This window comes from Hippocampus bargibanti, linkage group LG15 (assembly GCF_051943395.1).
Source record: "Hippocampus bargibanti isolate YZ-2025 linkage group LG15, ASM5194339v1, whole genome shotgun sequence".
Classification (NCBI taxonomy): Eukaryota; Metazoa; Chordata; class Actinopteri; order Syngnathiformes; family Syngnathidae; genus Hippocampus; species Hippocampus bargibanti.
In genome coordinates, this window is record NC_142748.1 from 778753 (window position 1) to 800882 (window position 22130).

A 22130-nucleotide genomic window follows, 5' to 3' on the forward strand; every position below is an offset into this window, starting at 1 on the left:
TGGTGTGTTCGTTTCTCAAGCTAGGCACAAGCTAGCTTAACACTGTAATAAATGTTAAAAACAAGGCAATGAAATGAAGATTGAGCCTGTTGTGTTAGTTTGTCAGGCTAGGTGCTAGCTAGCTTATCACTGTAATACATGTTTAAAACAAGGCAACCAATGGGTTATTTTTTTAACTCGACAATGGAGAGCGAACATCTGTCCTTTGTAATATATTAGCGCAACCTTTCCTTTCTCCTGGGCGGTGAGGTGACCGCCACAATAAAACTGTCTCTTATGCTGTGCAAAACATCAACGTAGCGCGATAGTTAATGGGTTGCCTTATTAGGTCTCTGAGTTGAATATATGTTTGTGCACTTCTTGGTATTTGGGTCGGGGAGAGGGCTTTCCCTTGTCAAGTTAATGTTTGAATAAGACAATGTTATGATGAGAAAGAGCAAGCAGGGAGAAAAGGAACAGAGATAGGTAGCTTTAGTCTTTTGATTTGTTTTCTTTCTGGGTACCAAGACATTTAATATTCCTAAAAATTTCCCAAAAAAAATTCAGCCATTTTGTTACCAGGGTCAGAAATCTATCTGGGCACCTTCACAATCAGTACTGCAGGCCCTGGAGCATAAAATAAGTATCAATGAAACTGTTGCTTTAACTAATGTCTGTTGTTTTAACCAATCAGATTTCAAGTTGGCGATGCGCAGGGTCTGCTAGCAGGCCGAGGTAACGTGAGAGTTTTTGCAAACGATGATTGGCTAGTCACCTGTCAATCATAGTATCACTAGCTGCTCGTTACGAGCATATTGGCCAGAGTTAGCTCACAGTATCTGTAGCTGAAAGAGGAGAAGAAATTGATTTGGTTGGATATTTACAGTTAAAGCCATTTTCAAGACGGACTTTTCAAGACAAATTGGACATCATTAAGAACGGTTGGAAATGTTTTGTTATTTCCTGGCTAGTAAATCCCACCACACTTTTTTTATGTACAGTCGCAGCTTGGATTGATTCAGACATAGCACTACTAAAGGCCCAGGGGTGATATACACAGCCCGCCATTACTAAAAATACATGTCTTGATCAGAGACTTTCTTTTGTGAACATTAATGGACAAAATGACATTTTCACAACAGCTATTGAAGCCATATGTCTTCTAGCCGACATATTAACTGTACCATCTTGCGTTGATGGGGGTGGAATGAGTGATTGGGTTTGACCGGCCCGGAAATTCACCTTGCTTGCCACTGTCTCGTACTCTTCATGGTATGACACCCATAACAATAGCTACCTGTTGAATGCCGTAAGTCCAACCCTGACGGATGCGATCTCTTGCCCAGACGTTGTGCGCATTCTCAGCTAATTTGTCCACCATGGCTTCCTGAGTGGAGGTCAGCTTGATGTGACGCAGGTCCAAGGGAGCAGGTTTGTAACCACTGGACAACTCATAGCTGGAAAGATAACAGATAACCGATGAGCACAATATTTAAACATCATCTGCGTGACAAGCTTAGCATGATTATTTTTAAGAATATGAACTCACTTTGACGACAGCTTGATACTCTTGACTTTCTCCACAGCATGTTCATCTGCAAGACCAACGTGGCATCCCAAGGCAAGGAGAGTTCTGTGTCACGTACACACAAACTATTACTACGACTGAATATTGGAGCATGTTCATGCCCAATTAAGCAACCCCTCAAACTGATCAAATAAAAGATAGAGAGAGAAATACTTTACTTGAGAGTTTCCACAGACATCTGTAAATTGTAACTTCGTTCCTGTTCCGGCAACTTTGAAAACTCCACCAAACACGGGTGTTGACGCTTGGTGTCATCTCGTACCTGGGAAACAGACATAAGTAGAGAGTCTCTTAATAAATACGTCCTTAGCACAGAGTCATAAAAGGTTAGGGATGAGATATCAAAGCAGACCAGTTCAAGTATCTACTTGTTCTTGTGTGAGGGGAGGATAAAAAAGTGACATTTACAGGTGGCTCGGGACAGCGTCTCGACTTTCGAGACGATGTGACTAAGACTAATGACATTTTTCACTCAAAAGGCTAGGTTAAAACTAAATTTGCCGTGGACTGCAAATTTGCCCATTGTGGGATTATTAAAGGCTTTCTGATTTTGATTATGATTTTAAAATGACTGCAGAAAACACTGACACATAAGGAGAGTGCACACATCCTCGATATGTGATTTTCTCTGATATGCTAAGGACAAAGACATCCTGTAGTCTTAACTGCACTTCATGTGAATTATCTTTTTTTATGTATTCTCTTGGCCATCGAGAATGACTTATAAATGAAATGTATTATTACTATTATTATTATTACTTTGCTGGCTATGAATGTCATCTTGTGACAAATAGGCTAACACCGCATATCTACACATACAGGTAAAAAATAGGCTCAGCATTTCTTTTTTTTTAATAAAAAGAATAAATAAACACAAAATACACATCTACATTAAAAATTAAATAAATAAACAGGTAAACAAATAAATGGATACACATAAATAAATACCAAAAATTACTAAACACACACAAAATAGATACACAATAAATAATAAATAAATGTAAATTTCTCCACTGCGAGACTAATAAAGGCAAATCCAATCCAAATAAACAAATAAATAAATAAACACAAACAAACAAATAAACAAACAAATTAACATACGAATAAACAAACAGATAAATAAACGAACAAACAAACAAATGAACAAACAAACGAATAAACGGGTGAATAAACAAACAAACAAACAAATAAATAAATTCTGTCGCCGAAGCGATAAGGACACGCCGCAATACTCACAACACCAAAGGTCCAGCCAAATGCAATCTTATTCATCACCCACAGCTCATGGATGTTTTCTGCAAGCTTCTCCTTGATCTTCTCTAAGTGAAATGGCAAAACAATCTACAAGCAGACACAAAAATAAAATCTACTTAATTTAGAGCTTCTATGTTGAAGGGAAAAGAAGAAGATGTGTTGTCATGTTTCAAAAATGACATACAGTGATACCTTGCCTTACAAACTTAATTGGTTCCCAGACCAAGTGTGTAAGGTGAAAAGTGTGTATCCCAAAAATTAATTTACCATAGGAAACCATGAAAATGAGAATAATCCGTTCCCAGGTCCCCATAAAACCTAATTTTCTAAGCCTTAAAACTATACAAAATATACCTTATTTTATGTATCATAAATGTGCTATGGTATAATAATTAAAGAAATAAACTGTACTCTATAATAAAGTCATTTTATTTACCTTTGTGATGGTCGTTGATGGCTTGATGGAATGGAGTGGCCGGTTTCTTCAGCATTAAACACTTGATGAGGAACGAAACCTTTTTCTTTCACCATCTTGAGGAATGATCCCTTGTAGGTGCTTTCTCTGTGATAATTCTATCTAGTTCCTCAAGTGTGAAGAGGGCTTGTGAGAGCCTGATTGATAGGATATTTTAACCTTGCACTCTGCCTTTGAACTATCAAAGTTGAAGCTCACTCACTGTCATCCACCTGTCTCTTTAATGTTTAAACCACCTCCCCTCACTGCTGCGTTCTTGACCAATCACGTGGCTTTAACCGAAGACTGGGGGGGGGGGGGTAGAGGACAAAAACAGTCGGCTGCCATTTTGTTGTTACAAGAACGGGCTTATTCGCAAACGACACATCACTGTGTGTATCCCGAAAAAACTTTGTATGACATTGTAAAATGTTCATAAATTTAACGTTCGTAAACCGAAAAGTTCGTAAGACAAGGGGTTCGTAAACCGAGGTATCATGTACAAGAATTGCAGACATCTTGCAGGGTCGGCAATCTAATAAATATGTAATAATTTAGCCAAAGTTACCTGGCTGGTGTTCACAGGCATCGGCGTGAATGTTGCCTGACTCATGGAGACGGTAGGTCCCAAAAGTTCTCTGGCTGAGGTCTGATGTTGACAAGGCTCAAGTTTCAGTTTCTCTCTTGGCAAAACGGCCTCAAAGCAAGGAGCATAACCCGGCGGAGGGAGGAACTTAAACTCTCCGTGGCGACCCCCAAGAAGAAAACGAAGCCTATACAAAAGACAAAGAAGAAATGAGCAGGTGAAGAATTTTAATCGTAGGTAATAATGCTTTCAATCAAAGGTACTGACTTAACTCCAGCGGAGAAGCTGGCCACGGGGAAAAAGAGGCCATCAGAGTTGAAGTTCTCAAACATGCCCTGAACTGGTTGACCATTGATCCTGAAGGAAATACTGGGCACACTCAGGTCTAAGCAGCAGCTCACCACGTCGTCTGCTTTCAGAAGATGCTGATTGGGTGAAGTCACTGTCTTTGCAATACAGCCTGCCAACAACAACAAAAAAAGATACATCCTGTACATCCTTAAACTTTTTTACCTCACGCACCGATTTCATGTCAAATCGCATTTTCACGGATGGACTTGTAACTGATTCATTGCCAGATGTGCAAATATGTGTCCACTCCAGTGCCAGGGTTTTTGTCATTCTCAGTGCGTCTTCAAAATATGATAGATTGCAAATACAAAGCGAATGAAGAATACAGTCATTAAAATGTGAGGCCTGATGCTCATTATGATTGCGAGTTGTGTATTTATTGTGTTACTCTATAAGGTATCTTTTTATCTTATCCAACAATGTTCAAACAAGCCCCACCTGACCAAAGATGGAGTCCATCAAAGCCAAAGGAATAGAGGTCATCACCCACTCCATTTCCCCCCCAACCCTCCCCACCGCCGGGGGAGGGCATATAACCATTGGTGTTGGCCCAGCCAACTCTGAGATGAGATGCCTCAGCTGTGACGAACGGCAGCGCTTGGTCTACAATCAGCTCGTAGTACCACTTCTTATACTGCGCCGAGCCTTCACTAACACCCAGAAAGATATTAGGGCAAATGCTGAAATGAGGAGAAAAGGGAAATGTTGTCAAACAACGGTCAAATTCCCTACAAAGTGAATGCTATCACACAGTTTATATCTTTCTACCTGCTTACGGAATTCATCAGGCGTGTCGGAAGCAACAAGTCTCTTCCCGGCAGCAGGTTGTCACAGATCAGGTGCTGGTTTGAGCGTACTGCCACACCGTGACATACGCAAAGGGAACACAACACATCAAGAACCTACACGGCGTGCGCATACAAAAAAAGATGTCAGAATACATCAGTGATGGTGGAACATACTTGCCAATACCAAAAAAACACACCCAACTTCACAAGTCACCATTCAAACATTTGGTTGTGAATAATAATACAAATGTCATACTCTGTGGATTTGACTGTTAAGAATCACATACCTTATGGTTGCGTCCATGTTTGTCCAGCAGCGAAATTATGGATTTGATATGTCCCTCTTTGATCAGGTTCAGTGCTTCAGGACTCTCCACCAGCACACAGTGAAGAACCTCTAGTATGCCTGAATAAAAATTTGCATTTAGAGTTAAAAAATAAACAAAACAATAAATGGGCATATAAATAGATGACTAAGTAAATATACATGTATAAATAAATAAATTGGTGGTTGAAAAAATAAATACAGGTGTATACATTAATAAATGGGTGGTTAAATAAATAAATACATACATAAATACAAACTAAATAAATACTAAATAAATAAATACATAAAACTAAATAAATGAACAAATGTGCATATAAATAGATGACTAAATAAATACATACATTAATTAACGTGTAAATAAATAAATCGATGATTACATAAATAAATACATAAATAAATATACGTCTGTGTAAGCTCTCAGTCGTACAGGAGTGGTCCATCGATGAGAAGGTTTCTTCAGCCGTCATCTGTACAAAAGTGAAGGTTTCGGACGTTTCGCCTCCTATCCAAGAGACTTCGTCAGCGAACTAAAGTCTGACTGGTCGTATCGGCCCCATTTATATATCCCTAATGTCCAGACCAATGAACAAATGCGCATATAAATAGATGAATTAATTAATTAAGAGACATGTATAAATAAATAAATCAATGGTTAAATAAATAAAAATACTAAATAAATATTAAATAAATACATCAATAAATACAACTAAATAAAACTAAATAAATGAACAAATGTGCATATAAATAGATGATGAGAATAAATAAATACATTAATTAACGTGTAAATAAATAAATCGATGATTACATAAATAAATAAATACATAAATAAGTATACATGTATAAATAAATAAATCAATGGTTAAATAAATAAAAGTACTAAATAAATATTATATAAATACATCAATAAATACAACTAAAAAAACTAAATAAATGAACAAATGCGCATATAAATAGATGAATTAATTAATTAAGAGACATGTATAAATAAATAAATCAATGGTTAAATAAATAAAAATACCAAATAAATATTAAATAAATACATAAATAAATACAACTAAATAAAACTAAATAAATGAACAAATGCGCATATAAATAGATGACTAAATAAATAAATACATACATTAATAGAGGTGTAAATAAATAAATCGATGATTACATAAATAAATAAATACATAAATAAATATACATGTATAAATAAATAAATCAATGGTTAAATAAAAGTACTAACTAAATATTATATAAATACATCAATAAATACAACTAAAAAAACTAAATAAATGAACAAATGCGCATATAAATAGATGAATTAATTAATTAAGAGACATGTATAAATAAATCAATGGTTAAATAAATAAAAATACTAAATAAATATTAAATAAATACAACTAAATAAAACTAAATAAATGAACAAATGTGCATATAAATAGATGACTAAATAAATAAATACATACATTAATTAAGGTGTAAATAAATAAATCGATGATTACATAAATCGATGATTACATAAATAAAAAAATAAATAAATACATAAATAAATATACATGTATAAATAAATGGTTAAATAAATAAAAGTACTAAATAAATATTATATAAATACATCAATAAATACAACTAAAAAAACTAAATAAATGAACAAATGCGCATATAAATAGATGAATTAATTAATTAAGAGACATATATAAATAAATAAATGGTTAAATAAAAATACTAAATAAATACATCAATAAATACAACTAAATAAAACTAAATAAATGAACAAATGCGCATATAAATAGATGAATTAATTAAGAGACATGTATCGAGAAATAAATCGATGGTTAAATAAATAAATAAATACTAAATAAATACCAAATAAATAAAAATTTAAACTAGACCCTCATCAGCATTGCGAAAGTTGCCTAACCTGTTTTGCCTGAGCAGGCTATTGTATGAACGATCCAAATTGAACCTCACCCCACCAGACCGGTTTAATGAAGGATTTTGTTGTTTTAGAAGAATCGCTTCTTTTACCCCCCTTTCAAACCATCTATGTTCTTTCGCTAAGATTTTAACCTCATTGTCGTCAAATGAGTGGTGAGTAGCTTTTAGGTGCAAATGTACTGCCGATTGAGGCCCACTAGTATTATCCCTGCGATGTTGATAAAGTCTTTTTTTGAGAATTTGTTGAGTCTCCCCAATGTACTGCTCTTTACAATTTTCATTCTTACAATGTAAGAATCAATCGGCAGTACATTTGCACCTAAAAGCTACTCACCACTCATTTGACGACAATGAGGTTAAAATCTTAGCGAAAGAACATAGATGGTTTGAAAGGGGGGTAAAAGAGGCGATTCTTATAAAACAACAAAATCCTTCATTAAACCGGTCTGGTGGTGTGAGGTTCAATTTGGATCGTTCATACAATAGCCTGCTCAGGCAAAACAGGTTAGGCAACTTTCGCAATGCTGATGAGGGTCGTTATGCTGATGAGGTGATACCGGGGGGAGTGGGGGTAATAGGCCAATCGTTAGTCAGGAATGTAGGAACAATCAGTGGGGCCACAGGGGGGGGTCCCGCGCCCCCCCCAACCTGAGAGTAGGGACCTATCATAGCTGTGTCCGGCGCCACTAGGTCTGGACATTAGGGATATATAAATGGGGCCGATACGACCAGTCAGACTTTAGTTCGCTGACGAAGTCTCTTGGATAGGAGGCGAAACGTCCGAAACCTTCACTTTTGTACAGATGACGGCTGAAGAAACCTTCTCATCGATAAATAAATATACATGTATAAATAAATAAATCAATGGTTAAATAAATAAAAGTACTAAATATTATATAAATACATCAATAAATACAACTAAAAAAACTAAATAAATGAACAAATGCGCATATAAATAGATGAATTAATTAATTAAGAGACATGTATCGAGAAATAAATCCATGGTTAAATAAATAAATAAATACTATATAAATACCAAATAAATAAATACATAAATAAATAAATAGATAAATTTTGAAAAAGTAGAATTGGTGTTGGATTGGATTGGATTGGATTTGCCTTTATTAGTCTCACAGTGGAGAAATTTACATTTCACAGCAGCAAAGTGATGAAAGGAATGAAAGTAGAAAAACAAAATACATGAGCTGCTGGAAAGGCAGCCACTCTCGGGGCGCCGTCTTGAAGTCAAAAGAACAAAAAAAAAAACCTAAATAACAAATAATATGACAGCATAGAGACAATATGACAAAACAAAGACACAGAGAGACATTCATTCTTCAGGACTTGCTGTACCCTCTTTGTGATGACATGAAGCAGTTCTAGATCTAGTTCTAGTTGATTATTCCACATGAAATCAGAATCAGAAAACCTTTAAAGAAACTAATAAAAACTTAATAGCAATAACAGATGGCAGCAGAGTGACTAATCAGGGTTGATTTACGTATGCCTGGCAGTTAAAAGGTTGTGGCCTGTCTTTGTCAGCTGGGACAAGCCATTTTCACACTGCACTTAGTAGCACATGGGACACAAGGGGTATGAATGACGCTAACTCATTCATTACGGATGCACTTGTCTCCTCTCTTCCCTAGATGTCCTGAAAAGCGCCATTTAAATGTGATTTATAAATGTGATTTGTTACAATTAAAATTCGCAAGGCCATGGCTTTCTTCTTAAATAAAGATACATCAAAACCAATAGAAAAGTCTTTGTGTCATTTTTCTATCCTCTCACACTGAGTGAGTGCTCTGTTCAGTTGCTGAGTTTCGATTTGTCTTCTTTTGTGCAAATTTTAATCACAAAAAGATGCCCCCCCCAAAAAAAAAAAATCTCTTTTTTTTTGCATTGCATATTTGTCCCAACTGCCAACCACATTTTATGCCTCTCATCATTGACACCATGGATACGTACCAGAGGAGGCCTCCAGTCTCTCCAGCCTGCTGATGAGCCAGTCTAAGGACCCTGAAAACTGAGCGCAGTTCTTTCTGTTACCCCTGATGAGTGCAGCTAAAAAGGACAAGAGACAGCAAGAAACGTCGAGTCAAAGTCGCCGCGCTGCGCCAACAACCACGTGTGCAGACCTAGTAGTTGATAAAGACGGTTAAGGCTGGAGCTCCAGGCCTCGCCCGCTTCCCTTCCAGCAGCTTCTGTGAAATGGGCTGCGCTGCTGTAGACGTGGAGTCGATCAATGCACTCCAGAACCAAGGCGATCATTCCCTACAGACACAAAAGTTGGCTTATTCAGCTCATTTTCTTGACGGTGAGACTAAACACAGTCAAACCTAAAAAAGACACTAAGCTTTCTAATCACTATAAATTCTATTTTAACAAAGTATTGCATCAAATAAATTGATTCAATAATCATTCTTAAGGTATATCAAGTAGTAGAAAATACTTTTGAATTCTGCATATTGCTATTTTACATTGATCTTAATAGGAGGGATTCTATCAACCATGCACCAACGTTCAAGTTAGCCGTGATGCAGATAATTTAATCGAAAATCTTTTTTATTCTTCTTATCATTAAAAATTCACATTTTTTTGGTATTGTTTGATTACATCACTCAACATAACTTCCCGCTCCAATTTTCAAAATGTGTCAATCTGATTTACAATAGAAGTGCACTATTCAACTAATTAATCTCCAGGCTGACAATAACACTCCAAATAGACCAAAAAAAAAAAAAAAATACAGTACAGTGATACCTCAGCTTACGAACGCTTTAGTTTACGAACTTTTCGCCTTACGAACATTAAATTCACGAGAATATAATCTTGGCGTGCAAACTAGTTTTCAGCAAACGAACTAAACCACACGGAGCGCCACGGTGGCTGGCGGACTAGTTTTCATCATTCTTTTCCTTGAGTGCAGACACGGTTTGTTATCGAGTGGAGTACTATTGCTATAATGGGACAGAAAAATACTCCACCACAGGCTAGTGTTAAGTCAAAGAGGACACAAAAGAAAATTACGGTCGAGCAGAAGAAGGAGATAATCCAAAACACGAACGAGGTGTGCGGTTGTGTGACTTAGCGTCCTAGTACCGGTATGCTGTCGAACATTGCTACGTGTGGCTAAGGGTGTTTCTGTAATGTTTATGCAACGGCAATAGAAGAGGTTGAAAAACTTCTGTTGATCTGGATTAATGAAAAGCTGCTAGCAGGGGACATTGTGAGTGAGGGTATTATCGCCGAGAAAGCACGGCAACTTCACACGGATATCATCAAGCGGCAACTACATCAACGACCATCACAAAGGTAAATAAAACGACTTTATTATACAGTACAGTATATTTCTTTAATTACAATACAATAGCACATTTAGTATACATAAAATAAGGTATATTTTGTGTAGTTTTAAGGTTTATTTAGGAGAAAAATATGTTTTATGGGGACCTGGGAACGGATTATTCTCATGTTTAATGGTTTCTTATGGGTAATAAATGTTTGGCATACAAACTTTTCGCCTTAGACACTTTCTGGGAACTAATTAAGTTCGTAAGCTGAGGTATCAATGTACAGTATATGCTATTTATATTGATGTTATGTGGAAATGGTTCTTGAAATTTAAAAAGTTTACTTTAGTATTTAAGAAAAAAAAAATCACACTCCCCAAATTCCATGTTTTCTAAAATCCTTTTGTGTAGTGCTGCAGATCTCACACACGTGCTCATATCACCTCTTCTTGGAAGAGGTTCTGTCTGTTTTTCAAAGCTCTTAGGAGATTCTGCTTGTCTTCGTGTTCTAGGTGATCGTCAGGCGGCTGGAAGTAGCCAATGAGATCCTGAAGACTGAGGCTGATTGAGTCGATCGGTACGTCAAACTTTGTGCTTTTTCCTTTTGCTCTTAATGAATCGAGACTCCTGTGAATGACAATGAACACATGAGAAATTGGTTTTACGACACCTTGTATCAAAGCATGAAAACAAACAATATGTCTGTGTATGGGTCTCATATAGAAGTGGTCCATCGAGGAAAATGTTTCTTCAGCCATCATCGGCACTAATTTGAGGCTGTCTGACATTTTGTTCCTCATCCGAAGAGCTTCGTCAGCGAATTAAAGTTGTGCTGGTCACCCTGACCCTATATCACTCATGGACGGAGGTGGCTGTGCCAGACCTCTGCTCTGACACGTCTCTGCTCTAAGGTTGGGGGAGCAGAGAACTCCCTGAAGTCAATCAGTTTACCTCGATTGTTTTATCCTTGGCTCGGGTTTCACCTCATTAGTATGACTAAGCCTACCTCTTAGGTCGATACCACGTCGGCAGGGGATGGGCACAGGGACCTATCAGAGCAGATGTCTGGCACAGCCATCTCTGTCCATTAGGGATATAGGGCCAGGGTTACCAGCACTACTTGAGTTCGCGGACGAAGCTCTTCGGATGAGGAGCAAAATGTATGACAGCTTCAAAAAGACACATTTTCTTAAATTGACAAGACTTATTATTATTATTATTATTAATAATACATTTCATTTATAAGCACCTTTCAAAACTCTCAAGGTCACTTTACAGTGACTGGATACGTTTTTCTGTGGGTGAGCAGCGGCAGCCACACGCGCCAGCACTCACTCAACCCAGAATAACTCAAATAGATAGAAAGCTAGCTAATAACTAATTAATAGATAGCTAGCTAGGTAGCTAATACATAGATAGCAAGATAGCCAGCCAGATAGCTCATAGAAAGCAAAGATAGCAAATAGATAGATAGCGAGGTAGCCAGTTAGGTAGCCAGCTAGTTAGCTAATAGATACCTAGCTAGATAGCCAACTAGCCAGCCAGATATCTAATAGACAGCGAATAGATAGCTAACTTGCCATAAAACTTGACTTAGCTAGCATAAATGGAGGATAATTGGTGAAAAGAGCAGTATGGGCGGTAATATTGGTTTTTAACGTCTTCATAATTTATTAGGGAGGATTTTCGAGGCATTTGAAGAAATCATTCCATTTTATTTTATTCCACAACGATGTCCTCCTGTCATTTTTGCTAGCTGGAGGAGGCAGCAGCAACAACCCAAAATCTGTTTTTTAACTGAATTCTTGCAAAAATGACATTAAGACATCACCGAGCGCAGTGAATAGACTTATTTGAGCACGCTCTATTTCTCGATCATTATCATCACAGCATCATTGATTACAGCTAAATTAAGCCCATTGACCTTTCACAATGGACTTGGTGTCTCGCCAATAATGCATAAGCCATTGTCCAAAGACCAACAAGTTAGTTTGGGTAATTCAGTGAGACCGACTGAAAGCCAACAGTATGTTCCACCCACCTGATAAATACATTGAATAAGAAAGCGGTACTTCGGATGACTCTGGCAGTGTGACTTTCTTCATGTTGCGACCGAGACAACGTCAGCCCGTCGTCCATGTGACCTTCGCGGTGCATGAGGGCCTGGTGACAGTCAAGATAAGCAGAAAAAACACAGATTTACTGTATACAGTGATACCTCGGCTTATGAACACTTTAGCTAACAAACATTAACAAAAATCTTGGCATGCGAACTAGTTTTCGGGAAACACACGGAGCGCCACAATCGCTGGCGGACTCGTTTTCGGCGGAAGAACACCAAACCACTTGCTTCCGGACTACTTTTCCACACACCCTTTCTCTGAGTGCGTACATGGCAGACGTGGTTTGTTATCGAGTGGATACTTTTCCTTTTTTGGTATCGAAAAAGACCCCACCGCAGGCTAGTGTTAAGCTAAAGAGGACTTAACACAATTACGGTCGAGCAGAAGAAGGAAGCGTCCCAGTACCAGTATGCTAAGTCGACCATTGCTACGTGTGTCTAAGGGTGTTTATGTGTTGTCTAAGTAACGGTCTCAGGCAAGAGAAGAGGTTGAAAAACTTGTGTTGATTTGGATTAACGAAAAGCAGCTAGCAGGAGACAGTGTGAGTGAGGGTATTATCGCCGAGAAAGCACGGCAACTTCACTCTGATATCATCAAGAGGCAACTACATCAATGACCATTACAAAGGTAAATAAAACGACTTTATTATACAGTACAGTTTATTTCTTTAATTACAATAGCACATTTATTATACATAAAATAAGGTATATTTTGTGTAGTTTTAAGGCTTATTTCGTAGAAAATTATGTTTTATGGGGACGGGGAAAATGATTTTTCTCATTTTTAATGGTTTCCTATGGGAAATTGATGTTTGGGAGACACTTTTTGCCTTACACACACTTTCTGGGAACCAATTAAGTTTGCAAGCTGTGGTATCACTGGACTTTCATTTTCTGATGTCAGATTCATCTTAGAATCGAAAACACATCATTTTATTCTGCCTTGTGTAGATAAAAAGAAAATGGCTTCCCTTCAACCACAACATTACCTTTCTTTGAACGTCACCGATGCGTGCAGATTTTGCATCGGCAGTCTGGTACGTGAGCCACAGACCAGTGTCGACATGTTGAATGTAACACACTGAGTCGCCGTACTTAATGTCAGGCGTACCCATTCCATCTACTTCCTTTTTTAAACCAAGGTCAACCTTTTCCTAACAGAAAAAGACAGAGAAACTGGTTAGAACAAAAACTGCAATTGAAGAACATAAATTAAAGAAGCCGTTGAGATACCTTGGAAGATTTGAAACAAAAGGCTGTTGATTTGACATCTGCTTTTTCTTTGTCCATCAGCAATAATTTCTCCTTCATAAGACTTAGGTAGTTACCACTAGTCACATGTCTCAGTCTGAACGGTTGACCCCAGCGAATATGACTACCACTCCACCTGGACATACATCAAAAATGTTTGAATACAGTTTGGTAAAGCGGGAGAAGAGCCAAAATTGTACGCCTTCACTGAGTGCCAAGCAGATTTATTATTTCAGCTATCTGTCAATATACAGTAGCTGATATATGTGATATGTAATCTTGTTATCAGCCTCCAAAATTCCATATCAGCCAGGCTCTAGTATATACAGTACTGCTCTAGTATCTGTCATTCTGATCGGGTTATGAATCTGTTTGTTGTTAGGGATGTATTTACACTTACAGCACCCGGAGTGTCTCCAGCCTCCACAGAGATCTCGCATGACTTGACACTGCTCCACCCTCATAATGCACCGTTCTGCTGATGGAAAAAAAGATAATAATAATAAAGTCTTTGAGAGCTTTGAAAGGCGCTTATAAAATCAATATATTTTAATAATAATAGTTACTACTATTATTGGTATTATTGTGATTATGATTGTAATTATTATTGTAAATATTAGTATTATTATTATTATTATTTTCTTACCTATAATAATATCATCCACTTGAGGATAAATAGATAGCAGTGACGTGCGCTGAGGTTCATGGCTGGTGAGGCACTGACGTCATCACAGTCAGATTTACAAACATGAACTTTACAGAGTAGCTTTTTCAACATTTGATTGGCAAAGTTAACGTGTTTTGTTTAAAATGTCATGTAAGCATTCTTTATATAAACTGTAGCACAGGAAAAAAAGAATTTAAAAAACCTGATTATCGCGTTACCTTTGCTTAAAAATGAAGTCCATGCACCGCTCCTTCTGAAGAAAGCCATCAATAACTTCTTTGTAGAAGCCTTCCTTATCTTTATTCAGTTTTAAAAGTCGCTCTATTTGTTTCAATTTATAGATATGTAATCCTCCGTTCTGAAAATAAGGCCAAGCAACACGAAAAATGACTGGATGGTTGCACTTAACTTGCGAACTGTTTACTGTAGCTTGCTCTCACTAATTCTATTATTCTGTAGCCGAGGAGGCGCAAGAAGAATCTGTAATCACCAGCGCCCCCTGTCATGAGGCAGGAGAACTGTGTGCCTCACCTATGCACACAGTTTTGATCAAAATTAAATAGAATAAAAACTGGAGTACAGTGTTTATAATGTAAAGTGACTCTACATTATATACATCAGCTAAACTGTAGAAATGTAGTTCATATACTAAAAGTGTTTGAACGCTTTAATAGCGATATGCAGAGGGACAGCAATGCGCTCTCACTGCAGAGCAAGCCGGCACAGTTAGCATAGTGATTATGCAATCCATGGTGAGGCTCAGCCGGCTGCTGCCTCACCGCTCGTCTCTGCTTAGTATTTAAACGGTAAATGTGAAAATTCAGCGATTTTGAAAAAAAAAATAAAAAAATGGTGAAGTTAAATGGAAAAGAACTTTAAAGTACAAATCACTGAATAAATATAACTGTTTAATTTATTTTTTCATTTGATATTTCCATGATGACAGGTGAAGCACTGCCTCACCTGCCTCCCCGGACTGCACGTCACTGATAGCTAGCTAGCAATATTATTCATATACATATTTTTATATACCTGTATATATATATATATATATATATATATATATATATATATATATATATATATATATATATATATGTGTGTATTTATATATATATATTATTTATTTTTATATTTATTTTCACAAACAGAAATGTTGCATCTACTACCATCTCCTATTCTTGCAGCCATAATCTGACCAGTATTGAACCTTACACTGTCGTATAAACATGGCAAATATTGGAGTGCCTCATTGTTCCATGCATTAATTAGAGACATGATATCTTTTCCTAATTGTCATCTTACCTCTTCTGCTCCACCCCGTTGTGTTGAGAAGGAACAGTTAAACACTCATCCATATGACCGTGAAGGAGGCGTAAGACATCCCCGCCTATCAAGTAACCTGGAGAAAGGTTAAGAAAAAGAATGAAAAACGAGTACATGTGTAAGGTGTACACATAAACAGGAAGACAAGCTGCTTTGTTGACAATTAATTCCAAATTGATTTCAGTTATCTACTTGGTCTTGTTGCTCTTGCAAGTGAATTATGAGAGTATTAATTCTGATGTGGACATCGGGCTTTTGAAAACAACAACTGGTCAACATGACCCTCAAGGACTGAGTCGTTCGTGTTGGCTAGGATACAATTTCCTAATGCAAGCCATGCATTCATTTTGATGAACACTTGTCCAAATTTTATTTGTAGTATTTTTTTTGTTTACTAATAACACATTGCTAATTCCAAAGCAGCAATGAGGGAAAAAAAGTGTATATGAATTTACTATGCTTTTTGTTTATCTTACGTGTGGATGGTCACATGAAAAAGTCGCGGCTTGGAATTGAAGCAGATTCACATTGGGCAGGAGGAATCTCTTTTTGTCAATGGATGCTACAAATTTGTGCTTGCTTTCAACATTTAGCTTTGTAGCAGACGTGCACATTTCACCATGACGTCCCTGATCCACTGGTGAAAAGGACGTGTCGATGCTCTCCTCTTTCATCTGGAACTGTTTCATAAAGCGGGTGCAGAAAGTGCTTAAAATTGAATGACTGTGTTGTTGTGTTGTCATATTATGTTATTTAGTTTTTTTTTTGTTCTTTTGACTTCAAGATGGCGCCGCGAGAGTGGCTGCCTTTCCAGCAGCTCCTGTATTTTGTTTTTCTATTTCTTCTTTTCCTTCCCTCTTGCTTTCATCACTTTGCTGATGTGAGATGTAAATCTCTCCAGTGTGAGCTCTAATCTAATCTAATCTAATCACAATGGTGTACCAAGAACCCAAACGCAGTTCGACCTTGTTATCAGATAAATTTTATAACTGGCATATAAGAGTGAGTTTAAAGGATATAAATTCATGGAAGAAAAAATGTCTTTCATGCAAGCCGAGTACCCCAAGATAGTAAAACAGCCCTAAGAGGCCGGCAAAACTAGATTCAGCCATTGTCACAAAGACCCAATATCTAACAGCTGGTGTCACCTAGTCCCTTTAATGTGTAATATTTTAAGTGGACAGAACAAATAAATATGTTGGCATTCATTGGAAACACTTTTTTCATTTTTTTTATACACACTATGTAGCAACAATCCTATTTGTCAGTGGAAACTGGCCAAGCTCCAACATGAAAACACACAAAATGAATAGTGAGCCAGTACACAGTGATCTAAGGAGGCCTTTACATCGCTTCGTGCTCTGGCGCAAAATTAAAAAGCGCAGCGTGTCATGTAAAGTGATCAACAAAGAGTGATGGAAACATATTTCTGCACCTTGTGCCACTTCACTGCCGGAACAGATGGGAGTTACGGTCCATAACGTCTGTTGGAAGGCGGCATCGACATTTTCACTCTGATTGCTGTAGGATACATGCTATGAGAAAGCAAACACGTGAATTAAAAGTGAGACATATTTTCTCCAAATACAGTGATACCTTCGCTTATTAACTTAATTGGTTCCCAGACAGAGTGTGTAAGGTGAAAAGTGTGTATCCCAAAAATTAATTTCCCATAGGAAACCATTCAAATGAGAATAATCCGTTCCCAGTTCCCCATAAAACATACTTTTCTACTTTCTTATTTTCTAAGCCTTAAAACTACACAAATTATGCCTTAGTTTATGTATAATAAATGTGCTATAGTATTATAATTAAATATTTTATTTACCTTTGTGATGGTCGTTGAAGGCTTGGTGGAATGGAGTGGCCGGTTTCTTCAGAATTAAACACTTGATGCAAATTTCCCCATTGTGGGACGAATAAAGGTATTCTGATTTTGATTGAGAAGGAACATACCCTTCTTCTTTTACCATCTTGAGGAATGATCCCTTGTCGGTGCTTTCTCTGCAATAATTTTATCTTGTTCCTCATCAATTGTGTTCTGTTTAGCTGGGTTGATAGCTTTTTGCATCACGTGTACAGATGGCTTGTGCGGGTCGTTTGTGGAGCCTGAGTGATGGCATTTTAACCTTGCAGTCTACACTCTACCTTTGAACTATCAAAGTTGAAACTCTCTCACTGTCGTCCACCTGTCTCATTAATGTTTAAACCACCTCCCCTCACTGCTGCGTTCTTGACCAATCACGTGGCTTTAACTGAAGACTGGGGTGGGGAATAGAGGACAAAAACAATCGGCTGCCATTTTGTCGATGGGAGAACGGGCTCGTTCGCAAATGACACATCACTCATTGTGGCAGCGCCGTGTGTATCCCGAAAAATAGTTCGTAAGCCAAGGTATCACTGTATTTTGTTTTTCTACTTCTTTCTTTCCTATTTCTTTCATAAAGTTGCTGTTGTGAAATGTAAAGTTCTCCACCGCGAGACTAAGAAAGGCTAATCCAATCCTCCGTCACATATTTTGTATTCCCACATGCGGAAGGTACCAATTACCAGATATCTCTCAGATGAGATGCTGACAAGAATGAGATCATCCCCCACTCTGACCTTCTCCCCCTCGGAACGTTGCTTTGATGCCGGATGAATGGTCCACCAGCATGCCTCACCTGAACATACAAAAGGTTAAGCCATGACTCACAAAAGGATTTTGTTCAATACTATATCAAGCTGGAACGCCGTTGCAAAATAAATACATACATAAATAAATACAAATAATTGATATCTGTGTGAAGATGATTTTTTTTTAAACTTGAATTAAAGGGAAACCTAGCTCGCTGCCTAGCTACCTAGCTGGCTGCCTGCCTTTCTAGCTAGCTATCTATTAGCTCTCTGGCTATCTATTAGTTATACAGTTATTTAGCCGGCTAGCTAGCTGTCTATTACCTATCTATTAGCTAGGTGGCTTTCTATTGATTTGAGTTACTTCTGATTTGAGTGAACGTTGGCGCTGCTAACCCGCAGAAAAACGTATCCTGTGACTGAGAGTTTTGAAAGGGGCTTGTAAATGAAATGTATTGTTACTATAAAATTAGAAAAAAAACCTTTGATTGAAAACTCAAACAAAGCTAAAGATGGATGATCAAAGATTAATTTTACGCAAATACCTGTGGTGTCTTCCTGGAGCCCCACATCAAAAGCTAATTTGTCTGTGGATGATCGAGAGGTGGATAGACAACACAGGTACTGCGCACAAAACAGAACATCCACAATAAATACGTGTATTCATCCAAAACATGAAAGTGACAAAAGGTCACAGGAACGGGGAAAATGTCACGCGGAATTCACGGCATACAGACCATTCCGCTGTAAGAGTGGCGTAGACGGACCGCGTGCCCATATAACGAAGTGCGATGACCACCCCCTTGGATCATCTGGCAAAAGGAAATGATGGGAATAAAAGTGTGAATCAACACAAACACAACCAAAAAGGGCGTTATGCTGTGTTGTGGATAAAGTACATTTAGAGTATTTGTAGTAAATGTAGAATTTTTGGGACACGGTGTCACGATTTGCAAGATGGTGGTGGACCCCAAAAAAATCAGACAGGAGGGAGCAGAAGGGTGTATTTGACAAATTGATTGACATAAAATCAGCAGGAACAAAATCTCAAACAACAAAGACATCGGGACAGAAAGGTCCAAAGTAGTAAACAAAACCAGGAGTAAAACATGACAAAATGAAACAAACCTGACAGGGTGAGATAAACAACGACCCGACAATGAATGGTCGTGCCGGGTGTCCCTTTAACTGCCGATGATTAAAATGACCAGCACCCGTTGGTCGCAAACCAAAACGTGACACACACGATTGAGCATATTGCACAGCTATCGACAATCGATAGAAAATCAATATTTGGGTACAAAGTAATGAGTTTCCCCTGGAGTACGTGCTGGATTATTCTATTTTCTTGATTTTCGGAATAAATAAACCACTCAGGTGAACATTTAAAAAGTACCGTTTTGACTCTTAATGCACCCTGTCCAATATAGTCACTGTTGTCCCTGAAAGGGTTAAAAAATACTGGTTTAAAAAAACAAATAAATGATTAAATAAAATAAAATACATTTTAATGTAATTTTAATTTATATAATTTTATGTTATTTTATTTCATGTTATTTTATGTCATGTTATGTTATTTTGTTACGTTATTTTATGTTAAGTTATTTTATGTAATTTAATTTTCTTTTATTTTATTTGTATTTGTATTCTATTATTTTTTATTTGTATTTTATTTATTTTTATTGTATTTAAATTAAATTAAATGTATTTTAATTTAAAAAAAACGTTCAAGAAAATTATGCTTCCAACGTCTCTATTATTTATAACATGACAATTAAAAAGGTTTGACAGTTTGAAAAGCATCATTGAAGGTGGCTCTCGCGGGCCACATAATACCAGGTGGCGGACCAAATCTGGCCCTCGGGCCTCAAGTTTGACCCCACTGGCCTCAATTGAGATGTTTTGAGAAACTCAAAACTGTGTGTATGTAAATGTTTTCCAACTTACTCCACCAGTCTTCTCTTCAGTACTGGCCAGCATTTCTTGAAGGGCTCGAACCGACAACGATTGCTCCAACACAAAAGTACAGATTGACAAATCTGGAGGGACATTCTGAAACGACAAAAACAAAAAAGTGAGCTTCAAAACGTTTTTGGCATGGTATGCTGGATTTAAAGGACAACCGACGTCACTTTTTTTGTTTCTTAACTGACATCAGAAAAACGTTTTATAGTATACCCAAAACACGCGGTATGATATTTTTAGTCAAATGCAAAACACCAATAAAAATGACTTCAAGTGTCCAAAATCTGCAAAAAAATTGAGTTTGTGACGTCTCGGCAAGACATCTTGCGTTGCTGGAGAATCCAAACAATGGCTTCAGATTCTGAGAAGATGCTTTCTTGTTACACATCCAGTTATGAATATGATTCAAATAGTTCTGAAGAGGAAAGCATACATGTTTGCAATCGATTAAAGAATTTATTCCATGCCATTTTGAGGCAACATTGGGGAGAAACGATCACCAGAATAGTGGCATAAAATGGCGACCTCCTGTGGCCACCTCCATTTCCAAAGACTTATAAATTCCTTATATGGAGCTTGGACACCCTCTTCTGGTGGCTTTTTGGTGCAACACAAGGTTTTCAGACCAAACAATACAGCAAAATACATTGATGTGATGGAAGGACTGCTACAATGTGTCAGGGGGCGTTACTTTAGTGACGTCACGTCAGGGATCGTCATCAACTCGAAAACAAAGACTTCCTGAATATTCAGCGCAAGTCTTAAAAGGTAAAATCTAGCTATATGCGGTGGAATCTTTGTAAAATACGCTCAGTAGAAGTCATTTGAAGCCATTTTACAAATTATGAACACAACTTGTCCGGAGACGTCTGTTGTCCTTTAAGTTAAGCTCATTGCAAAGGAAAAAATTTAAATTAAGCATTTTAATTCATACTCTGAGTTAACCACAAACAAAAGGGTTTCCATTTTGATTTTTGTTTCGAAATGTGTGCATTGTTGACGCTGCTGCATCGGGTATACTCTTGTACAAAATGAAAAAGTGTATCCAATTCCAATCGGTACCTTGGAGTTGGAGATGGATTCAAGGAAGCAAAGCCTGTTTCCGAAGCCTTCGGCAGCCAGGCAGAGTTTTTGTTGCTCCTTATGGATTGTGGCTGAACACTGGAGGACCACCTCATCATTCTACAAACACACACAGACATCATATTATTATGAATAAAATAATAATAATACATTTAATTTCTAAGCACCTTTCAAAACTCTCAAGAACACTTTAGTCGCAGAATGAGGTTTTTTTTCTGTGGGTGAGCAGCGGGTAACATGATACAAACACACGCAAAATCACACTTATTATTGTAAAGATGACGAAAGCATGCCTCAGTCAAGTTTGAATCATAAAAACTCTCTAATATAATGCACATCGCCAACAAAGTTGCAAAGAACAAATGAGTGCAGCACATACCACATAAACATTTACCAGGAGGGCAAGTGATGGATGACAAGCAAGCACAACACAATCATTTTGCCCTTTTCCACACTGCCTCCTCAGCGCTTTGGAACATGACTGGCATCAGGGAAGAGTTCTTGTGGCTCGTACATGCAACGGAGCTGCCAAATGGTACGGAAATCGCTGAACATTTAC

The 22130-nt window shown here is 37.4% G+C and overlaps 1 protein-coding gene across 1 annotated transcript in view; it reads right to left on the reverse strand.

Annotated features, from left to right (window-relative positions):
• The window catches only part of ryr2a (ryanodine receptor 2a (cardiac)), a 113841-nt gene that overhangs the window by 83289 nt on the left and 8422 nt on the right, over window positions 1–22130 (reverse strand). Inside the window, exons 2-24 of the mRNA XM_089014691.1 lie at window positions 21551–21670; window positions 20471–20575; window positions 19261–19335; window positions 19069–19147; window positions 18458–18570; window positions 17343–17442; window positions 15887–15983; window positions 14315–14389; window positions 13897–14050; window positions 13653–13817; window positions 12583–12704; window positions 10985–11168; window positions 9387–9522; window positions 9217–9312; window positions 5288–5406; window positions 4981–5114; window positions 4651–4892; window positions 4129–4321; window positions 3844–4048; window positions 2804–2908; window positions 1726–1829; window positions 1529–1612; window positions 1277–1436 (exon numbers count right to left, since the gene is read on the reverse strand). Coding sequence (XP_088870817.1) covers window positions 1277–1436; window positions 1529–1612; window positions 1726–1829; window positions 2804–2908; window positions 3844–4048; window positions 4129–4321; window positions 4651–4892; window positions 4981–5114; window positions 5288–5406; window positions 9217–9312; window positions 9387–9522; window positions 10985–11168; window positions 12583–12704; window positions 13653–13817; window positions 13897–14050; window positions 14315–14389; window positions 15887–15983; window positions 17343–17442; window positions 18458–18570; window positions 19069–19147; window positions 19261–19335; window positions 20471–20575; window positions 21551–21670 — 2967 coding nt within the window. The remainder of the gene's footprint in view (window positions 1–1276; window positions 1437–1528; window positions 1613–1725; window positions 1830–2803; window positions 2909–3843; window positions 4049–4128; window positions 4322–4650; window positions 4893–4980; window positions 5115–5287; window positions 5407–9216; window positions 9313–9386; window positions 9523–10984; window positions 11169–12582; window positions 12705–13652; window positions 13818–13896; window positions 14051–14314; window positions 14390–15886; window positions 15984–17342; window positions 17443–18457; window positions 18571–19068; window positions 19148–19260; window positions 19336–20470; window positions 20576–21550; window positions 21671–22130) is intronic.